At 44.8% G+C, this 23,359-nt stretch overlaps 1 protein-coding gene across 1 annotated transcript in view; it reads right to left on the bottom strand.

Annotated features, from left to right (window-relative positions):
• The window catches only part of NSUN4 (NOP2/Sun RNA methyltransferase 4), a 143,388-nt gene that overhangs the window by 65,252 nt on the left and 54,777 nt on the right, over positions 1 to 23,359 (bottom strand). Inside the window, exons 3-4 of the mRNA XM_086952346.1 lie at positions 8,844 to 8,998; positions 8,415 to 8,575 (exon numbers count right to left, since the gene is read on the bottom strand). Of these exons, the coding sequence (XP_086808472.1) occupies positions 8,415 to 8,575; positions 8,844 to 8,998 (316 nt within the window). The remainder of the gene's footprint in view (positions 1 to 8,414; positions 8,576 to 8,843; positions 8,999 to 23,359) is intronic.

Genomic DNA, 23,359 nt, shown 5'->3' with positions numbered 1-23,359 from the left:
GCAAAGTTGGAAAAAGATAATGGACTCGGATCACACAATTTAGTCAAGAGGAGGAAGACTGAATTAATCCCATGCTTCTTGGGTTCACATTGTGAAATTCAAACACTAGATGTTCACTTTTAAACATAAAATATTCATGACCCTCGCTGGCCACATATTTCCATACAAACGCGTGCATAGGAGTTAAAAATACAAGTCCCCACCTCAGCTGTGACAAAAAATTCCCATAAAGTATCACAATGTAATGGTAGGCACAATGTAATCAAACGCGTTGTATCAACTGACATTTATCTGGAGTGTGTATGGAAAAGCGGAAGACATTCTTCAGGGAACAGTAAGTTTTCGGATGGCTATGCCAATGAATAAGTAATGTACCTTTGGTAATGATCTTTCTGGTGGCCAATCTATTCACCTTCAGATTTATCACCTCATAAAAATCCTCAGGCACTGATCTGGATCCAGAAAGGTTTACATAACTACTGCACAGACGTGATGCCCCAACTCTGATCGATTCTAGTATCCTGACATCCATCCCGCCCTACACCGGTTTTAAAATATTGCAAAAACGTATATTGCGCCATTCCACTTCTCAGGCGTCAGTTCCTATCATTTTTTTTATGGCTTTAAATGCAGGGACGAGTCCGCCAAAACAATATGAATGTAGTGGAGAAAACTAACTTGGAACTATATTAAATGTGTAATCCCACTCCTCAGAACGGGGAGGCAGGAGATCAGCGAGGAGCCTTCTGATGGATGCTTCTACCGGCACATTGCTCACCTCATAAATCAATGCCAAAGCAGTACTCCGAGGAGGTAGGTCTGCAGAGATAATGCAAAGAATAGGCTTAGCTATAACTAATCATCAAGAGTATTTCTCTGCAGCCCAAGTGCACCGGGTCTGGTAAGGGTGTGAACCAGGTCCTGTGTTAAGGTCCGACCACATCTGTGCCAAGAACCCTCCTAGATATTGCCAAAGAAAGAGCCTTTGCGTCGGTGACATGGGTCAAAATTCCCCATAAGCAATGTACACTTTTTTATTGAAAAGTACACACCAGGATAACAATATAAAACCAAGTACCGTAACAAACGGGAAGAAGTCAAAAGATGTAGAAGGAGCTCAGGACAGCCAGCTTGACAAAATGAATGAAACAACGACATTGAGTAGAGAGCAACTCAGGATCCACGTGAAATGAAAAAGAATTGATGCCAGGGTGGCCATATACAGCTCTGCGACAGCACATCCGTGGACCACCGGAGTCTAGCTGGATTCATAGCTCCACGTCTGCGCAAGAAAGATATTTCAACTTTTCCAAATACATTCTGGCACCAGGGCAGATTCAGGAGGTGAGGAATCTGCAAACCGAAGTATCCATCAGAAGCACGATGAGAGCACATGGATGTTCTACTAAGGGTTTGAGCATTCCACAAACATCTCAAAGTAAAAATAAAAAGTCCTCCCAAACAAAGGCAACAGGTCTCTGATAAGTGAATGTGCCAAGTCCCACACAGAGAGCAGATATCCCTGCCAGGAGTGGGATGGCGCCGCCATGGACAATACAAGGATCTGTGTGAAGGGAACATATCCATCTGACAGATCGTGCATAATCATTTGACAGACCTAGGAAAGCATGCTTGCCGTCCATCATTTATTTCTAGTGCACATAGGTGACAAATTATAATCTGAAAAGTATGCATATAAAGTTTTCAAAACCCATTGGTTCTTTGATCACTCAGGGGTGTGGAATTTAATAAAATATCTACTTGCCCATGGGGCAGGTTGCGTCATACATCTACTTGTCCTGTAACAAAATCCATTTGTCCCTTTGGTGCCATGTAGTGTGGCAACAAATGAGGGCAGCAATCTCATTATTTAAGAGCTTGGATATTGCCTCTCTGATTATGCCAGGGCTCATACTATAGTAGTGCTTGAATACTTGCAATCCCCTTATGTTGCTTTGTTTCTGCAGATCTATATATTGGGGCTGAAGGTAGTGGTAAACAATCGTTCACCAAAAAGCTTCCAACAGCTGCTAACCAGAGTTTCTGCACCTCAATCCCTATATACAAAAAACAATAAGTGTCCTTCGCATCCTCTTCTTGAGCCTGCCGTAGTTAAGCTCCACTGGTGTGCAGTGGGACAGAATCTGTTGAAGGAAAGAAGGTGCACAGGGATGAAGTCTGAGTCATCGAATAAGTACAGCAGTTTCTTTTAATGAAGAAAATTTCTAAAAATTGGACATCAGCCAAAGCTTTTCGTTCCCTGGGGGGGAACTTCATCAGGGCTTAAGTAGAATACGAAAAATCTTGCTTTTCCGCTTATATGTAGTACTACTATAGGAGATAACATCTCAGGCTTGCATTCACAACAGACTCATCCAATCTCCTCACAGATCAGGTGAGAGTAGATTTCTCTGTTCACAAAGGTCAAAGGTATAGAGCCCCCCCCCCCCAGTCAGGGTAAACATTATCCCAGCCACTCTCCTTGATAAGGGAAGTCTACATTCTCTGAAAGTCCAGATTTTACAAGTGAAGAAATTTACTCCAGACAATGGCAGATGTAAAACTCCATACAGAGTTGGGGGAAAAAATGGTTGGAGGGAAAGGGAACTTGCAAACACTCAGATTTTCACATGAGCAAATCTACACATGCATATTTTCTCTTGATAAAATGCTGTTCACAAATTATTTTAAGAGCACTATTTCTTGCCCTACTTCTGTAAATTCTTGGAAATTCACGAAAGCTGTGTAGCTGCACTTAATGCAAGGACATATACCATGGGGTGCACTTTTGAGACTTTCCTTAATAACTGGGCCCCTAATTTGGTTTGGTGTTGACCGTGACCTTTTGTGTTAATTAAAATTATGTATCTCTCTCTGTATCAGCTGGTTTCACTGTGAGTAACAGCATTCTGCTCTTTCATAAGGAACATATAAGCACACAAAAAGTAGTAGTGCTATTAACTACTGAGCATTATGTGCTTTTTGGGACCAAAAACTATTTTGCTTTTGCAAATGCTTGTTATAATGGTGAGGGCACGGCAGCTCCCACAGCAATAAGGTTTTACAAAAACCATGCCAAAAACATGTCAGACATGGACAAAACTAAAAAGCTGACCACCAATTTCAGACTTACTTGCTTTGCCAATGCTTGTTTATTTTTGTTTCCCATAATCTTATTGGAACTGGTTACACCGATTTTCCATTATGCATATTTTTGGAAAATACTAGCATGGATCAACACATGTTACTAAATGATGCTGCAAAGAAATGGTACCTGAAATTTTACAGTAGTTTAGCAAAATGTTTTTTTATGAACATTTTATTTTGAAAGCAAAGGATCATTAATATTGCTTTCAAGCTTCTGCTAATATTTGCCTCAAACTTGATTTGATTTATCGATTTGTATAGCGCACATATGCCCGAAGACGTCTTGGCGCTGAATTAGGCAGGACATGTGCAGACGGGCCCGAGCGATGCTCCTATAAAATTCCAGCAAATCAATTGGAAAATAGCCATGTTTTCAGTAGTCCTCTAAAGGACGAGTGACGTACTGCTTTTTATCGATAATGGCAGGAGATTGGTCGATCTACTGTACAAAAACCCAATGGTTTGAGTACGGCTTGGCCCATACATATCTAATGCCATACCAGTGGGTCAAGGCACCAGGCAGGGAGCTCCTTGTCCCAGTTACTGTTCGTATTGGCAATTTAGCCCCTAGCCGCTGTTATGCGTGCAACTCTGGGGGATGGCATACCGCTGTGGGACCCAGTCCATCAAGTGTCGCACTATGCAGATGACCTGCTGGTAGGTGAAGGACATAGGAGGCATACCTGGACAGCTAGCGCAACTGCTGCAGACTTTTGCCACCATCTCGGGGCTCCGAGTGAATGTGGGTAAATACTGCCTTTACGTTTTTGGAGAAGAGACCATCGGCCCGGGGTACTCCCTTGGCAGTACACGAGTCCAGTGGAGGGAGGGCACCTTTCGCTACCTGGGGATACAGATCTACCGCCAGCCAGCTGACTTGTTTGATGGGAACCTGGGGAGGGCAGTTACGGCCCTTAAATCGCAGATGCCCTTTTGGAACACCCTTCCACTGACTACCACGGGCAGGGTAGAGCTCGCCAATATTGTCATGCTCCCTCGCCTCCTGTACTACTTCGTTAATCTGCCCCTATTTAATCCGGCGGCCTTCTTTACCATGCTCACTAGGATGTTAAGCGACTTTATCTGGGGCACCGCTAGGCATAGACTGGCACTAGCGAAATTATATCAGCCAATGGATCAGGGAGGCCTGGCTGCACCTTGTTTTGAACACTATTACCTTACCGCCCAGCTGCAATGGGTCGCCCACTGGCTGGTAGACAGGGGTAGAGAGGATATGGCCACAACACTGCCGCCATACTCGCTGGAACACATAACCAAACTCTTTCACCCTACCGCCGCTGACGTGCGGCTGGTGCCGCTGGCGTGCGGCCGACGCCGCTACTCTTAGCTGTGGAATACAAGTGTTATCGGAGGGCTCTATACCTCACCAAAATTATCGTCCCTTACGCACCTGCAATACATCTGGAAGGATCCCCCAGGGGAGGAGGGGTGCTTACGGCTCCTACACTTGCAGAACGGCAGGAGGCTGATGTACACGCGCTCGGGATCTTGTACCGGGATGGTGTGCTCACACCATACAAGTATCTGGTGGCAGAGGCGGGGCTCTCGCCCGGGTTTCTTTTAGCACATCGCTCCCGGATAGCGAAGCTGACAGTCAAATGGGGGGGATAGGTCTATGGAGCCCAGTCAACATCTAACCATACAGTATCAGCATGTTATGGGGAAAGGCAGGCACCTGGTCTGCTGGTTTGTGGCGTTGCTGTGGATACATGCGGCCTTAAGCCTCGACCCACTCCACCGCAAATGGGAATTGGATCTGGGGCGACAATTGGCGGATAAGGAATGGGAACGGATACTCAAATGTCCTGTGCGTATACCTAGAAAAATGTGGTTCCGCCAAATCAAACTATTCATCGTCCATAGGGCATACCTCACATCCAAGCTGATCAACAGGTACTTTCGTCGTAATGATGCTCTGTGCCCCAGGTGTAGCGAGCATGTGGTGGGATTTTTACATATGTTATGAAGTTGCCCGAGACTAGGTACATACTGACGCACAATCAGTGGGCTGTTGCAGGGTTGCACAGGTCGCAACATACCTTTTGACTGGCCCGAGCACCTGTTACACCACTTTAGGAGGACCCCTAAAGACAAGGTGACGTCCTGGATCTGGGGCGAGTGGTTGCAAAACGCCTCCTCACAAAGAGATGGAAGGCGCAGGACCCACCACACACGCAGGCGTGGAGCTCTTCACTTCAGGCATGGGCCAGGGCAGAGGGGATTGCCATTCGAAGGGAGGAAACATTGGAGCTGTGGAAGGAGTCTATAGCAGCTCACTGGGAGCAGATACTCAGTGCGCTTTAGCAACTGGAGAGGGAGGGACACAGGAGACACTCTGAAGGAACGGATAATGATCACACAAGCGGAGACATGCCATCTACTAATGCACTGACGTGGTATTCCAGTGAAACTTTATATTTGTTTGAAATCCTGTACACGTGTAACCACGCCAATGTAGTCCAAGTCGCGAAACACATAAGGGGGCCCAGGGCCGGGATGCGGGGAAGGGGCGAGGGAGTTAAATATACACATACTGGTATATGTTGCTACTGTTCTGGTACTTTTGTTTTTATATGTAAGCCATCTGTTTAAATGACTGAGGTGAAGGGTCAGTATAGAACCACACATACTGTTGGAGATTGCAACATGACTTTCAGATCTAAGTTAACCTGGCTCCTGCGCGAGCACGCTTCTTTCCAACTAAAGTACACTCAGAATACATGCAAATCTTATGTTGCTACATATCCAAATGTTGGCAAGCAGCCTTATGCAGGACTGTAAGTTTACATATGAGATGCCGGTCATGTCTATGTGAAAACCAAAATCTATAAAAACAGATTTGACAAAAAAAAACAACAAAAAAACGATAATGGCAGGAGATTCCAGGTTTTCGCAGCCCCCAATAGGAAACTTCTGCCTCCCCAGCGGACCTGCTTATACTTGGGTATTTGTAGCAGTTTTGATTGAGATGATCTTAGGTTTCTAGCTGCTGCATAGCATTTCAAGTACGATCTCAGATACAATGGTCCTTTTCCCTGGAGTGCTTTAAAAGCAATACATTGTGATTTGAATTGGATTCTTTTTTCCACTGGGAGCCAGTGGAGGGCTCCTAGTCTATGTGAAACTGATTCATATTTGGGGATGTCCAATATCAATCTGACGCCGGCATTCTGCAGTCGTTGCAATTTTTGTAGGTACTGGGTTTGTGTCCCTACAAGAGGGCATTGCCAGAGTCCAGTCTGGACAGCGCCAAGGTGGTTACAAGTATCTTTAATGCACCCAGGAGAATGAAAGAACGGATCTTCTTGATCATCTTTAAAATACCCTAGAAGGTGGAGGAAAGCTCGTTATTTTGACCATCAAATGTCAGTCTGTCATCAAGAATCACACTTAGGTTCTTGACCTTGGAAACTGGTGTCGGGCAATCGCCCAAGTTGGCCGGCCACCATCTCGGCGACCAGACGGGAGGGCTGGGGCCTAGCAGCAAGACTTCAGTTTTCTCGCCGTTCAATTTCAGGCAGTTGGTCTGCATCCAAGTATTTACCAGAGACATGCAGTTGTTAAAGCGATCGGCTGTCTCCTCCATGTAGTTGGACACTGACACAACCATGTGGGTTTCGTCAGCATAGGAGGCCACTGAAAAACAACACTGCCTAATAATCGAGGCCAGCGAGGCTATGTAAATATTAAAAAGCGTGGGGCTCAGAAGAGCCTTGGGGCACACTACACAGGAGTTTAAAAGATTTAGAGGCGGAGCCACCCAGTTCTACTGAAAAAGTTATATCTGTGATAAAGGATGACAGTAGAATAAGGGTGGATTCCTGCATACCCAACTCCGCCGGTTAATATTTTGTGGTTGTCAGTGTCGAAGGCCACCGATAGGTCTAACAGAATCAAGGCGGCCCTCCCTCATGAATCCAGTGATCTTCTGAGTTCCTCTGTCGCCATAATAAGAGCAGTCTCAGTTCCATGACCCTCTCTGAAACCATATTGTGAGTGGTCCAGAAGGTTTCATGCGGAGATGAAGGAAGTAAGCTGTGTATTAAGCAGTTTCTCCAATACCTTAGACGGAAATGGTATTCTAGAGATTGGATGGTAGTTACTAGCTTCCTCCGGGTCCAGGTGGGTTTTTTTTTTTTTTAGCAGAGTTAGGACTGAGGCAACCTTCCACGCATCGGGAAACCTGCCTGATCATATTATCTCAGTGAATACTAAATTTAGTTGTTCACAGAGTATTTCGGGGAACAGGTGGAAGATTTTGGGAGGACAGGGGTCTGACGGAGCTCCTGATTTAGTTGTCTTCACTACTTGGACAATCTGTTCCCAAGGGGGCGAAGAAAAGGAGAAACTTGTTTGTGGCATGTGAAGATCTGGTCCTGGCTTTGGTGATTTGGAGGAGGGGAGAATACTATTTATGAAGATTTTGTATACGGTCTCAACTTTATTTATGAAAAACTGACCCAGAGTATTGCAAAATTCCGGGCTACTGCCTGTCTTAGGTTTGGCCGGAAGATTGGCTAGTGTTTTTTACTGTAGCGAGCAATTCCCTACTGGAATTCTTAGCCTCCAAAAATATTTGACGTAAAGTAATTGCTTTTTTCCTCGATGATCAGTCTCTTATAGTATGACAATGTTTGTGCATATTTTTTTTAATGGCCTTATTTTCCAATCGGAGAGCATTCTCGGAGCAATATACATAGCCTCATATTGCTAAACTTTGAAAACGTGTGTACACATTTTCATACTGGAACCACTGTCAGTAGTGCAGTCAGAGCTTACAACATTTACTTAGAGCGCTCAACCTAATAATAAAGGCTTTCAATTAATGAACCATAAATACAAGTTTGAACAGCATTAACATGGACAAAAATATTACCCTAACTACAGACTGTGCCCTTCCCTGAGCCATAATGTGGTACTGCAAGCTGCCAGTCAAAGGGTTTGTGATGCAGGGGGTTGGGACTACTTGACCCAAGAACAAAGTATGCATGAAAACTTGTTGCCCTTGACCTCAAACAATATGTCCTGTGCGTCGGGCTATAGGAATTTCACATCCCTGGATCACTATAAGTGAGAGAATAGTCAGAGCTTGAGTGGAGGAGAGACCAAAGAGTCGCTTTGCTCCATCCAACGGTTTTAAATACGCTCTTGTTAAGTCAACAGATTTAGCCCGCTGTTTTACCATAAACAACAGACACTTGTATACATTAGTGACCGGTTTCATTTAAATGTAATGCGGTACATACCTTGTCATATCTGCTACTCTCTACTTCACCAATCCTTCTCCCATCCCACGAAGTAATACGGACACTCTCTGAATTGCTGTAGTTTTCGGGGATGTAGCTGTAGAGAACTCTTTGGAGTCGGGAAGTGCGGGAAACAGATATATCATTGGCTGCAAGGTAACCTGCCAAGTCAATATAATTAGAGCTCTAAAATGTGTGGAGGGAGGTTGTATTAACACGAATGATAACAAGAATAACAACAAGGGCAGCGGATAAACATCTGAGAAGAACAAACTAATACATCATTTAGTTGAACCACAAACCTGTAAACTTTAAGTTACATACAGATGGCAACACCTCTTCTACTTTACTAGATTAATAATGGATAAAATGTGTCATTGTACCATGTAGGATCGATCTCAAAGATTATGCACAAATATCTTCACTTACTACACATCTGAGTCTGAAGAAGGGCTAGTGTTTTTCCGCCTGGTGCTGCACAGATGTCCAGGACAATATCACCTGGTCTCACACCAAGAGCCAAGACAGGCATGACCGATGCAGCATCCATCAGATAATATGAAAGAATTCCAGTAATATCTGGTCTAGAAGAAATTAAAACAAGAAGATGAGTAAGGCTAATATGTTAAGCACAAACAACTGTAAAAAGAAAGAATGTCTACATCAAGGATGGACAAACTAAAGACATTCCCAGACATATGGAAACAAAACATTAGATTGTAGCTAATGTTTGCTGAAGGCATTTGCTATTTATTCAGCTTTAATTCAAATATTTGGATTCAAACAAATGTATGTACCTTTAACCCTTTGAAAAAATATATTTTAAACCCCTGCTGTAGTTTCGGACAAACTGATTCACGCGCACATTCAAAGTAGGATAATTTAAACTCCTGTTATTTTTAAGCAACGCAGAATGCGCCTCACCAATAGCTTGGTTATGCTGTCTGGTTCTTATTCAAGTGCAAAATATGACATACTTTATAATATAAATGTTTTCTTATAACACTTAATACTGCAGTCAATATTACTCAACTTCCTGGTACTCAATTTCTCAACCTAGTGATGACCTGTGAACTGAGAATGTGAGAATTAAGAGTTTGTAACATGGATGTTACACCAGGTAGCAGGAACAAGAACCCCCCTAATCGGCTATTAGTTAATAAATCTTATCACATTTTACTTTATGAGGCAAACAGCTACAAACTACAAATAAACCTTATATTTGCAAACAAAGTTTATATTTCTCATTGTAAATAGAGGCAGATTCCAGGAGTCATGCCAGTGTCAAAGCTGGACATTTAAGAGTCCTGGATAATTATTTGACTATGGGGATCTATCTGGAAAAATATTACCATGTCAAGCAGAAACATGAGTGCTTGAAGGAACAACTGCTCAAGTAAATGGAAGAGACCATGTGAATTCCAGGTGAAAACAGTCAGACTGATGGGAACAAAAGCACCCAATGGGTGATGCGTATGAATTGGACAGAGGAGTATGATAAACAGTTAGAACCTCTCTCATTGTCTGTTAGGAATAGATAAAAATCTGAGTTGGGTACTGAGAAGGAGGCTAGACAAAAGGATGCGAGAGCATATTAGCCTATGGGGCAGCAATCACAAGGCCAAAAAAAGAATGGTCAACAGATTAAGGCGGCAGCAGCAGGAGTAAAGAACAAATAAAGACCACTATTGCGTAATACTACAGAAGAGGCTGCTGTGCAATCCCATCCTTCACGCCACAGATTGTTCAAGCAGTGGGGCTGAAGCTCCAAGTGAGTCAGTGGCTGATCTTGAAATGTCTTTAAGCTGCCTAATACAAGGAAAGTGACCAATCTCAGCTAAAAGGAAAGATAGGAGCAAGCAGTCACAGGAGAAGCAGCCATACTTTCTTTTTATTTTAAATCTCTATTGAAACCATGCTCATCGTATAGTTTATACTGTCAAGACATGCTTAATATCGTGGTGCATACATGTCAATTAAGAAGTGACATCTAAAAACAGAACATGAAACACTATCAGTAGGGGTGCTTTAACGGCCCATCACACTTTATACGGCAGTTGTCCACCTACCATCAACAGCCACATTCTTAACCATGGAGAAGACCACCTCATTGAACCATAGGAACAGTGAGGGACAGTGAGGCACAGCAAACAACTTGGCCCCTTGTTTAACATAACAAAGTTCAACATTCAGGATATCTAGCCAAGTACATTACAGTAGGAGAAGTGGTAATAAAAATTGTGAAGACAAATGCAAATAAAGCAGCACCAGAGTTACAAAAGAACATAGACAAGAGTAGCACAGCTGGACGTGTTTACAACACAGTCTGAATCAATGTCATATTGAAAGAATGGGAGTATATTGAGGTTACTATAATTAGTCAAAAGGGAATAATACCAACCTCATAGACTTGGGTGCAGGATCATTGAGACCCAGGTAGGATGGCCTACCAGCCCACCAGATCAGCAGAGGCTATTGCCACTGTTCTTCCGGCAACTGTCGTATTTACAGACTTTTACTTATGTAATGAAGCCATGTTCTGGAATGTGTGGATGGTTGCTATGATGGAATTACAGATGTGGGAATTCTTACTCAGTTGGCCGTTGGATGTGGCTGAGGCCTATGTTGCCTATAACCTAATAAAGGAGTTTACTACAATCTATTTGACAGTATGCAAGCTTTCTTCAGGGAACTGAACACTGGCGACAAGCTGCCTGCTAGGTTATATGCTGATGAAGCTGAAGAGATGCATTCTGAGACTCCCAAGACTACGATCTACAAACTGCTACAATTTCGGGTGACTGGCACCCGCAATACAAGTCTTAAGGACGGGTTCCTCAAGGTCAGGTGGTATTTTTAACCATTTTGAAGGAGTATGAAATTCGGCTAAAAAAATTTGACTTGCATTATCTTCCCAAAATAAGCACTGTACTTGTGCACTACCACTTCGGAGCGAGAATGCAACGTCATGGGGAATCTGAGGAACAATACATCACTGAACTGCGTAAATTGGCCTGCACTTGCAGTTTTGGTGTCCCTACAGAGAACAGTTGACGGTCCAATTTAGGACGGGATGCGTAGGAGTTATTCGCAAAGAGGAGTGTCTTGCTGATGTTAATATAGAAAACGAGGTATACATCGATGGAAATCAAATATCAGCTTTATTAACAGATTCGCCCGTTGTGAACTCTACATCAACCTCGACTGGCAAATATGTAGTTAGAAAGGCAGGAGAGATCTCCCAGGCAGATGCGAAAGATTTAGACAGCAAAATCACACCCTCCGACATAAATCATGCAATCGGGTCGTTAGCAAAGAAAAAAGCGCCGGGTATGGACGGATTCCCACTAGAGTACTACAGCACGTTCGCGTGCCAGATAGTGCCCCACCTGGCATCCATGTACGACAACGCCCTAACCAGAGGTATACTACCAGAGTTTTTCCGCAAATCGATGTTGGTGACATTCCCGAAACCCCATAGAGACTCCACACTCCCAGGCCGATAACACTTTTGAACGCAGACTGCAAGATCCTGGGAAAGCTGTTGGCCGATCGCTACAGTCAAATTCCCCCAGCCTTGGTACATCCTGCCCAATGCGGCTTTGTGCCACAACGCAACACCTCGCATAATTTACATCGACTGTTTCATATACAGGACAGGGTAAAAACACAGATTCCCAAGTGCAGCGTGCCTGATCCTCGATCTAGAAAAGGCATTAGACACGCTGACATGGACCATCTGTTTGAAGTCCTTCGGAAAATAAATATGGGCCCCACACTGATGGCACACACACATACAGAGCACTCACCTCTAAGGTGAGAGTCGGCAAACGTATCTCAGCCCCATTCCCGGTGGAGAGGGAGACTAGGCAGGGTTGCCCCCTCTCCCCCCTCCTTTTTGCACTGGCAGTGGAACCCCTGGCCATACGATTACGATGAGAAGGGGAAGCATGGGGTATCCCGATAGCGGAAACACTACACTGCGTATCGATATACGCAGATGATCTGCTGATTTACGTTCGGGACGTAACGGGCGACCTCACCTCGATATGGGCAGCTTTACAGGTTTTGGAGAGACCTCAGGTCTCAAAGTCAACTGGGGAAAATCGACAATTCACCCACTCGGTCCCCAACTGGCACCACACAACATAGAGATAGGCACACAGATATTGAAGTGGAGGGAAGCGGCCCCCAGATACCTGGGAGTATGCCTATATCACTCCCCTGAGGACCTCTACGAAGGTAACCATTGCAAAGCGTTAGCAGGCCTACGATCAGCGGTAGGCTTCTGGAAGACACTACCCCTGGCGCCTATCAGGCGGGTAGCTATAGCTAAAATAATTATGGTTCCCAGAATGCTGTATTACTTCACGAATCTTCCAGTGCTCCCACCTCGGTCCTTCTTCCGGGACTTGGACACACTCCTCACAATGCTGATATGGGGGATGGTCGACAGAGTAGCACTGCGCACGCTGTATCTACCTACAACATGCGGAGGTTTGGGAGCCCCGTCCTTTGAATCATACTTTCTCGCTGCACAACTTCAGTGGTTGTCTCACTGGACAGCAGAGAAACACATACGGCACACACCCGATACAGGTTGCCATAACCCGCAAATGCATGATGCGAGTGCACAGAATGTCGAAAGGGCGACCGCTATACTCCCCACTGCTTCCCTTGGTGGGCTTCCCCCGAAAGGATGAATATTACACCGTGAGAGCCCTGCTGGTATGCACCGATCACAACGTGATGGAAGTAGAAGCTCTGTTCCACGAAGGGCAACTCAAAACATATGAGCAAATGGTCGAATGGAACGACCTTCCACAAGGGCAATTCTAAACACATGGGCAACTCTTAGATAGCAGTCACCAATGCTGGGACCTACGAGATGGGGAAACCCCAACACACCAGGTACTGCACACGATATTACGAATGGGGGCAGGCAGACACCTAGTAACATGGCACTACAAAGCGATCCGGGAATTGACCAACGTATCCCTGGACGGATTAAGACATTCATGGGAGGACGATGTGGGTCGAGCCCTCCACGACAAAGAATGGTACCATGCCTTAGAATACACTAAAAAGGTTTCCAGAAATGCAGGTTTCAAAAACATACATACAGTTTAATATCCTGCACCGTGCATACCTCACACCAAATAAACTGCATCGGTACTATCCGGACACACAATTCAAATGCCCCCGATGTCAGACACATGTTCTGGGACTGCCCATCCATACAATGCTATTGGGACAAAATACATCACACACTACAAACAATAGTCAACCTGCATCACAACCACATGGGAGGCGTGCGCCTTAGGAATTTACCGGAAAAAGTCTGAAAAGCTGCAGTGGCGATTCGCATCCCTAGCTATCCTCCTAGCAAAAAGAAACATAGCTATGCACTGGAGAGCCCATACAGGACCCTCAGAAGCAGCTTGGGTGGGAGCGGTGAACAAATGGTGGGCAGCGGAGAAAGAGACCTTGCGAGAGGAAGAGGTGAAGGGCACACGCATACACCCAATCTCTATGGAGGGGGCGCAACTATTAATACAATTTAAACAAGAGCCAACAGCAGAGGAGGCACAGGAGCCGACACAACCCCCGCCTGCAACCCTTCCCAACACCCTAGGTCACAGGCCTCAATGCCAGCCGAGTGATGTCCCCGGTGAGAGGATAGAAAAGGACAGACAGTCAATACCACTGAGAAGATCATCTACCCCCATGACAGATCGCTCATCCCCCTCCCGGGATGCACACGACCCCACCCATCAGGCCAGTAACCGGCTTACATACCGCCCGCCACAACCACTTGTTCTCACCCTCCCCATGTACTCCCCCCCGCCCCCTTCTATCTTTTGGGAGACGTTTCTTCCCACGGCGATTCGGTAGCCGACCTATTCACAGAGTACTATAGATTGGACACGCAGTAAAGGGCGATCATACACAGATAGAGGGGAGGAAGTTACACCAGTCCCCGCCATTATACAGCCCAAGGGACCGGACGCAACACGGCACAGCATCATGTAACAAGACGATCTAGTAACAGATACCTGAGAGATGATGTGTAACCATACTTGGGAATGGAACCTGAATGATAATGATGTGTTATAACTGTAGATGATGTGTAATAATTACATATGTGATGATTGGCCTGTGATCTGTCTGACGTCCCACATGGGAATCTGTAAAGTAAAACCCTAATAAAAACATTTAAACAAAAAAGAAAGGCCAGGAGAGCTAGGCCCAGGAATTGCTGATTGATAGGTCACAAGTGGGAGGGTGCATAGCTGGCAGGCGTGCATTCGGGCAGGAAACTCTTGCACAATTCCATAGATAAGCGCAGAAACATTACAATGGTCAGGGGATATTGTCCCAATAAGGCAAACATGAACGTGGAGGGGGTATGCTTCGAAAAACACCAAAAAGTCAGGCACCACATGAGTTAGGAACACACAGACAATCAGGACCTAGCACATGCAGTGTTCACACGCTCCACATGCTAGACATCTGGACACATTCACCACTGGCAACACTGTGCCCACGCGACCCACCTGTAGAAACCACAGACCATTAATTTAGGACTCCAAAGGCAGCAACCAACATTCCTCACCATATATGGTACGCCAGAAACTTTTCATTACCAATTGCAATTTGGTATAAGAACATATCAAATATTGATTGAGACAGTCCTCAGACCAAACGTCTGCAACTGTTCTCTCTGCCGAACGGTTTAATTAAACAAACTGTTCCTGTTTTGCCAAACGCCTCTTGTCTTCTGTTTTTTTCTAAGGGATTGTAACTCAAGGAAAAAAAATTAATGAGCCAGAAAAGAGGACTGCAGCCCAAGTAAGGAGACCCAGCCCGGAAGGATTCATGTTTGCGCAACGAGAAAGGTGGGCAGACACCGCAATTGATTGGGAGTTCTGCTTAATACCCTGGGCGGAGGTCTATCCTGAAGCAGCTGTCACAAATGGGTAAGAGACTACATCCGAACCTAAAACACAGTCGAAAGCATCTGGAGTATTATAAACTAGAGAGAAGAGTAAAACGATAACCTGAGCGCACTGATAGGATCTGGCATATTACAAATGTTATATGCCCTAACTGTATCAGTTGTAGGGCAGCCTTGGAGGCGTTCCCGCGGAAGTCACCTGTGTTCGATAGCCTGATAGCCAGCGGCTAGTTAAAGTGAATATTGTGTATATTGTGTATAGCCCTTGATAGCTCCCAGGACGCAGATTGTGGTGGCATATCTATCCTGATTGAGTGGAGCAGACACCTCAGTCTCCGTTTATAAGTTCAATGGTTTTCCAGTGCTAAAGAGGGTTCTTAACACCCGCAGTATCTGGAGGGAGCGTGAGAGGTGCATCTAGCTTAACCCAGAGCATTACAGGGCGGAATTTGGATAGGGAAAACCTGGACACAGGAAACCGGGAGCAACTCGTGTGTGGCCAAGAGGGACCGGTGTTTCCAGAGTTATTACTAAATGGTTTCTATGATTACCACCTTTGTCTAGGAGCAGATAGTGGCCAACTATCCAGTTCATTTTAGAACATATTCCACGCTAATCTTCTCTTACTTGAGGATAAAATGTGAAGACCATACTAATTTTTTGACAAAGTCGTTTCTGTCAACCTTTGAACTCAATACTGCAAACATTTTTTAACTGGTCAGTAAAAAAAACAGCCACTGAAAGGGCACAGAAGACTCACAGGTGGACCAATACCTCGAACTGCAGTACTACGACAAAAGTTACGTATATTTCTGTGGGTATATATGCTCTGTCTACTATGGGTAGTGCCACACTCTAGTACTACAGAGAAACCGTCAGTTCAAAAGAGATTCACTAATGAGGAGCTACAGCGCCTGCATAGTGACCTCTCATACGTCACCTACAATTACATTAAACAGAACACCAGCATCCCACATTCACTGCACATTCACTTTTACATAACACATGGTATCAGCACATTACTACAGTCGGCTCCCAAGCATCTGCCAGGTCATATGTCGTCTGCTCATTAATCCCACATGCGTTAGGTGCAGAAAGACTATTTGTCCCAAGAAGAAGTGGCCCCCGAGAAAGCAAAATGCCTTATACACCTCTCCCTAGGTAGGATAAGAGCCAAGATCCAACCCAACAAACTAGGACCCCTGAGGGTAGTTTTAAACATAACCAGATACAACACCAACCCAACAGCGCTATACATCTTCCCTGAGCCCACAGTTATCCAAACTGAGCTGGACAGCATGGGTAGGAAAGGTACCATTGGGGAGGATATCACCTGGCCCTGATATTTACCTGCGAAGAGATTTTTAGAGGAAGCCTAACCCCCAGCTCAGTGCACTCCAGCATCCACCTGTGGACAGAGAGTGTGTCCGGGGCAGTTTCCTTAAAACAACAAGTGGTCTCCCGACATGGAATTCCTGTATAGGGCCGTCCAGCTTGGGGAGAAAAAGGGGAATGGGTCGCATGGGGGAGGGTCTAATGGACTAACTCATGTCAGGAAATCTGGGACACTGAGGTGGGTGGATACGCTTGGCTAGAAGGGAAAGGTCAACCCCTAATTGTATGGAAACTTACACTGTATTCCTTGTTTTTCAGAAGAAAAAGAACGCTTCCAGCAGGGATAAATGCTATCGGCGGAGTGATATGACATATTACGGATATGCCATGGGGCACCTCCTAGCTTAGGGATTTATTTGGCAGTGCGGCGAACAAGCCTATACTCTTCTGGTTGACGGATGGAGAGGACTGTGTTCCCTGGTCACACTGCATGCCCCCACTCGAGCCATTCCTGGAGAACAGCTAACAGACTTATACCAGCACCCGGTAAAGAAAAAGACCACAATTCAGAAGAAAGCTTGTGAAAGGGAGAGTAGCATACCATTTGGCTGGGCTCATTTCAAAGATATTACAGAAGAATGTATGCCGTTCACAAAAGCACAGCAGTGGGGAGGGGGGACTATTATGTACTGGACTTAATGACCACAATGGAGGGTGGGGTCTGTGCCAAGATCTGTAGCGCCTGCTTCATGCTCATCCCAGGGAATGACATGGACAATGGAATACTGACGCTTGCCATTCAAGCACTGCATAATCCTCAAAGGAGCATGCATGAAGGGAGAGGGGCCGCTGAGCTGGAGTGGTTTTCAAATTGGTTTCTCCTGGCTCCCATGACGGATATCCGGTGTATTTATATCACTGTGGCCATTTGACGTTGTGTTTCTATTGGTATGCAGGGATATACAATTGGAATTCACCTGCTGTAAAAATACAGTCTTCAAACTGGATAGAATGCAAGTAAATATAGGGAGGTAATGGTTGTCAACAGCGAACTTAAGGACAACAGGCCCCAAGTGCAGCAATTGTCGAAATGCATGAATCAGGTAGTGTAGTTAAAAAAAAAAAAAAAACAACTGGGGGGGAATGTTAATATGGAAAATGAAACATACATCAATGGAAATAAAATATTGTCTTTATTTACAGAGTTGCCTGTTCAACCTCAACTCGCAAATATGTAGTTGGACAGGCCCTGTGACCTAGACCCGGGAATTGTTGATTGATAGGTCACGGGTGGGAGGGTGCATAGCTAGCAGCAAACACTTGATCAATCCCACAGATAGGCGCAGTAGCACTACAATAGCAGGAGTGATTGCCCCAATAAAGCACACATGGCTGGAGGGGCTATGTGCACTCATAAAAACACCATAAAGTCAGATACCCAATGAGTTAGGAACACATAGCCAATCAGGACATAGCACACGTAGTGATCACATGCACCCCATGCCTAACATCTGGACACATTCACCACTGAGCCCACGTGAGGTTGAGACACACCTGTAGTAACCATGGACCATTAATTTAGGACTCCAAAGGCCGCAGCAAATATTACTCGCCATATATGGTACGCCAGACACTTTATTACCTTTTGCATTTTGTGCATAAGAAGAACACAAACCAAATATTAAGGCGCAGTAGCACTACAATAGCAGGAGTGATTGCCCCAATAAAGCACACATGGCTGGAGGGGCTATGTGCACTCATAAAAACACCATAAAGTCAGATACCCAATGAGTTAGGAACACATAGCCAATCAGGACATAGCACACGTAGTGATCACATGCACCCCATGCCTAACATCTGGACACATTCACCACTGAGCCCACGTGAGGTTGAGACACACCTGTAGTAACCATGGACCATTAATTTAGGACTCCAAAGGCCGCAGCAAATATTACTCGCCATATATGGTACGCCAGACACTTTTTATTACCTTTTGCATTTTGTGCATAAGAAGAACACAAACCAAATATTAAGGCGCAGTAGCACTACAATAGCAGGAGTGATTGCCCCAATAAAGCACACATGGCTGGAGGGGCTATGTGCACTCATAAAAACACCATAAAGTCAGATACCCAATGAGTTAGGAACACATAGCCAATCAGGACATAGCACACGTAGTGATCACATGCACCCCATGCCTAACATCTGGACACATTCACCACTGAGCCCACGTGAGGTTGAGACACACCTGTAGTAACCATGGACCATTGATTTATGACTCCAAAGGCCGCAGCAAACATTACTCGCCATATATGGTACGCCAGACACTTTTTATTACCTTTTGCATTTTGTGCATAAGAAGAACACAAACCAAATATTAATCGAGACAATCCTCAGACCCAGTGTCTAACTGTTCTACCGGCCAAACTATTTCTTCCTAAGGAATTCTAACTCAAGCAACATTGATAAAGGAGAAACCACGAGTGTTACAGTAATGTAAGACAAATCAGTCGGTGATCAGTCCTCATCGAATACCAAAGCTGCTACCACTATGAAGTCCTTTCAGGGAAAATGCTTCCGTTGTGGCAACTTGGGTCATATGGCAAATAAAGAGTGTCTGAGTGAAGGTGTTTTGCAAGAACTTTGGACACAAGGGTCACTTTGCTAAGTGTTGTAGGTCAACAACAGACTAAGAAAGTAAGGGAGATCGAGTGTGATGAGGACGACATTGAGAAAGGCTCGATTCTTAGGGGAAAAGAGGGTTCCTCAGAGGGCCCTTTGGAGGTTCTTCAGGTTAATGAGGAACCCATCCAAATGCTGGTTGACTCTGGTGCCGAGGTGACACTCGTACCTAAAGACTTTTATGAACAACATTTAAAGGGGAAGGTGCAATTATTGAGATCCGACATAAGGCTTAAGGGGTACAGTGGAGAACCAATGGAGCGGCTTGTATATCTGTAAAGCACCATTGAATTTAAAGACAGGACTATACAGGGTAAAATGTATGTCTCCATAGAAGGGGATTCGCTCACCAGCTGGTTCCATCAATGGATCTGTGTGTGAGTATTTAGATCCCAATGAAAATCCCTATGTCTGAGTTAAAGAGACGCATGTCAGGTGGGTGGTGTGACTTGATGAAGAAATTCCCCGATGTATTTGCAAATAAGTTGGGGTCTCTTAAAGATTACCTGCTTTTAATTAGACTCAAATCTGATGCACAACCCAAGGTGAGGAACGTTCCTTTGATAGTAAAGAACAGTATGAAACTTGAATTGGACAAGCTAATTAATAATGGTATAATACAGGAGGTGGAGGATACGGAGTGGTTGACCCCAGCAGTTACGGCCCGGAAAGCCAATGAGGATTCCAGGCTTTGTGTGGAGCCTAGAGAACTCAACAAAGCAGTGGTGGTGGATTGTTATCCACTGCCAAACATCAAGGAAATGTTGAGTTCTCTTAATGGTGCCAAACACTGTTCCTAGCTGGAGTGAACTTTTGCATACCATAAGAAAAAGTAGCATCTCCCATCTCAAGAATTGCCAAACTTTGTTACGCCCTTTGGCACCTGCAAGTTTGAGGGTTCCCTTTGGACTAATCTCAGCTGCTTCGGTGTTTCAAAGGGCAATTGAGAAGATTCTTAAGGAAAATTAAGGTGGCAGGGTCTACAAGGACGATGTGTTGGTGTTCGCATCTCATCTGGATGAACACAGTGAAGACTCCGAAGGTTCTGGCATGATTGCAAGCTACTGGACTGAAATTGAAGTAAAAAAATGTCAATTCAATGTTATCGAAATTGAATATTTAAATAACTTGGTTGCAGCATCTGGTATCAAGCCTAAAACTAGTTTTGTAGAGGCTATGTGTTCCCGTCAAAATCATGAGGTGCTGGTAAAGTTTCTGGGCATGGCGGAGTTTTATAATAAGTTTGTGCCACTGTTCACTGAGAAAACAATGTATAAGAAGCTTGCTGGCAAAGGGCAGAGAGTTTCTCTGGTGGTCGTTGTATGAGAAGAATTTGAAAGTGTGTCTAGATAAGGCTCCACATTTGGGATGTTTCGAGCCCAGGGATGAAACTTACGTGATGACAGATGTCGGTTCAAAAGGACTTGTAACTGTTCGAATGGTGAGATCCAAGGGGCAGGACACAACTATATTTTTATATCAAGCGAGTTGAGAAGAGCAGAGCTTAACTAATCAGTAATAGAGAAAGAGGCATTGTAAGTCTTCTAGGCGGTGAGAAAGTTTAAGAAATTTCTTTGGGGCGCAGGTTCGAGATTAAAGCAGATCATTAGCCCCTCAGAGAGGTATTGTGGAAGAAAGGAGTGGATTTAATAACCCATAGGATTCCCAAGTGGGTGGTTGACCTCTAAGAATTTGACAAATTGTTTGTGCCTGGTGCCAATGATGTATTGCTTTTCAAGGATGTTATACACCAAGGATGAGCATCCAGAAGAAGGAGATTTATCTGGTGGTGAGGAATATGAAGAAAAGGTGAATGCTTGTCTAATTACTGATAGGATTATACATGAAGAAGATTGGAGGAAAGAATTAATGGATGACATGGTGTTGCTGAAAAATATTAGGATGATTTATGGTGGTTGGTGTGATAAGAATGAGTGTGAGAAAGCTCTTTTGGCAGGTGAAGGATGCTCTCGTCGTTGTTGTTGATGTTTCATGGGTGTGGAATTTAATAAAATATCTACTTGCCCATGGGGCAGGTTGCGTCATACATCTACTGGTCCTGAAACAAAATCCACTTGTCCCTTTGGTGCCATGTAGTGTGGCGATAAATGATGGCAGCAATCTCATTATTTAAGAGCTTTGATATTGCCTCTCTGATTATGCCAGGGCTCATACTATAGTAGTTCTTGAATACCTGCAATCCCCTTATGTTGCTACGTTTCGGCAGATCTATATATTGGGGCTGAAGGTATTGGGAAGCAATAATTCACCAAAAACCTTCCAACAGCTGCTAACCAGAGTTTCTGCACCTCAATCCCTATATACAAAAAACAATAAGTTTCCTTTGCATCCACTTCTTGAGCCTGCCGCAGTTAAGCTCCACTGGTGTCCAGCGGGAATGAATCTGTTGAAGGAAAGAAGGTGCACCAGGGAAGAAGCCAGAGTCATCGAGTAAGTCCAGCAGTTTCTTTTAATGAAGAAAATTTCAAAAGATTGGACATCAGCCACAGCTTTTTGTTCCCTGGGGGGGTGGGGTACTTCATCAGGGCTTAAGTAGAATACGAAAAATGTTGCTTTTACACTTATATGTAGCCCTATTAAAGGAAATAACCTCTCAGGCTTGCATCCACAATGGACTCATCCAATCTCCTCATAGATCAGGTGAGAGTAAATTTCTCTGTTCACAAAGGTCAAAATTTTAGAGGGTATCCCCCACTCGGGATCAAGACAGTATCCCAGTCAATCTTCTTGATAAGGGAATTCTATTATCTCCGCAAATCCAGATTTCACAAGTCAAGAAATTTACTCCCATCAATGGCAGATGTAAACCTTCTTCCAGAGTTGGGGGAAAAAGTGGTTGGAAGGAAAGGGAACTTGCAAACACTCAGATTTTCGCATGAGCAAATCTACACATAATAATAATAATAATAATAAAGGATTTTATAAAGCGCCTGGTGACGCCATCTCGGCGTGTCCCCGCGCTGTGGAGAGAGAAGCAGGGGAAAGTGAGCGACCTAAAGGGTGAAAAGGTGAGTTTTTAAGAGTCTCCTAAATAAGGTCTCTGTCTCAGACAGTCTAATATGCAGAGGAAGAAGGTTCCAATTCTTGGCCGCCAGCGCACGAAAAGAGCGCCCTCCCATTCTTGCTTTGTTTATCCGGGGGGCACACAGAAGCCCGGTACCCTTGGAGCGCAGTTCTCTGTTGGGCATATAGGGGATTGCGAGATCCTTCAGATATTCAGGGGCTACCTGAGAGGTAATCCTGTAACATATAAGGAGCGCTTTAAACAAGATTCTCTTTTTTATAGGGAGCCAGTGAAGAGCCACTAGTGTAGGCTTGGAGGCCGCTCTTCTGGGAAGCCTGAGGACCAGACGGGCCGCCGTGTTCTGGAGAACCTGAAGTTTTTTAATGTTCTTCTCAGTGGTTCCTAAGAGAAGAACATTACCGTAATCAATACGGGAGGTAACCAGAGCTTGAGTCATCGTGCGTCTGGCCTCTAAAGGAAGGAGGTCCAGGGTGCGATTTAAGGTCTTCAATACACCAAAGCACTTTCCTGCTAGCTTCTGGACGTGGCTGTCATAGGAGAGTCTGGGATCAACCCATACACCCAGGTTCTTTGCTTCCTTGCACGGGGAAGGCATAGGACCTAGACAGGAAGGCCACCAGTCCAGGGTCCAACTGGCCGAGTTACCCCCAATCACCAGCACCTCAGTTTTTGAACCATTGAGCTTGAGGCAGTGTTGGTTCATCCAGCCTGCAAGCTCCTGCATGCATGTTTTGAAATTGGCAGCAGCCAAGGTGGGTGTCTGGGATAGGGAGATGAGGAGTTGGGTATCGTCGGCATAAGATACTATTTTTATGCCGTACGATTGAACCACCTCCGCCAATGGGGCCATATAAAGGTTAAACAAGGTGGGGCTCAGGGCAGAGCCCTGAGGCACCCCCTGTTCTAGGGCAATGCTGTCTGAAA

This window comes from Lissotriton vulgaris, chromosome 1_1, assembly GCF_964263255.1.
Source record: "Lissotriton vulgaris chromosome 1_1, aLisVul1.2, whole genome shotgun sequence".
NCBI classification, from domain to species: domain Eukaryota; kingdom Metazoa; phylum Chordata; class Amphibia; order Caudata; family Salamandridae; genus Lissotriton; species Lissotriton vulgaris.
Note: the sequence above shows the minus strand (reverse complement) of the source record. Positions and strands in the feature narration are given on the sequence as shown.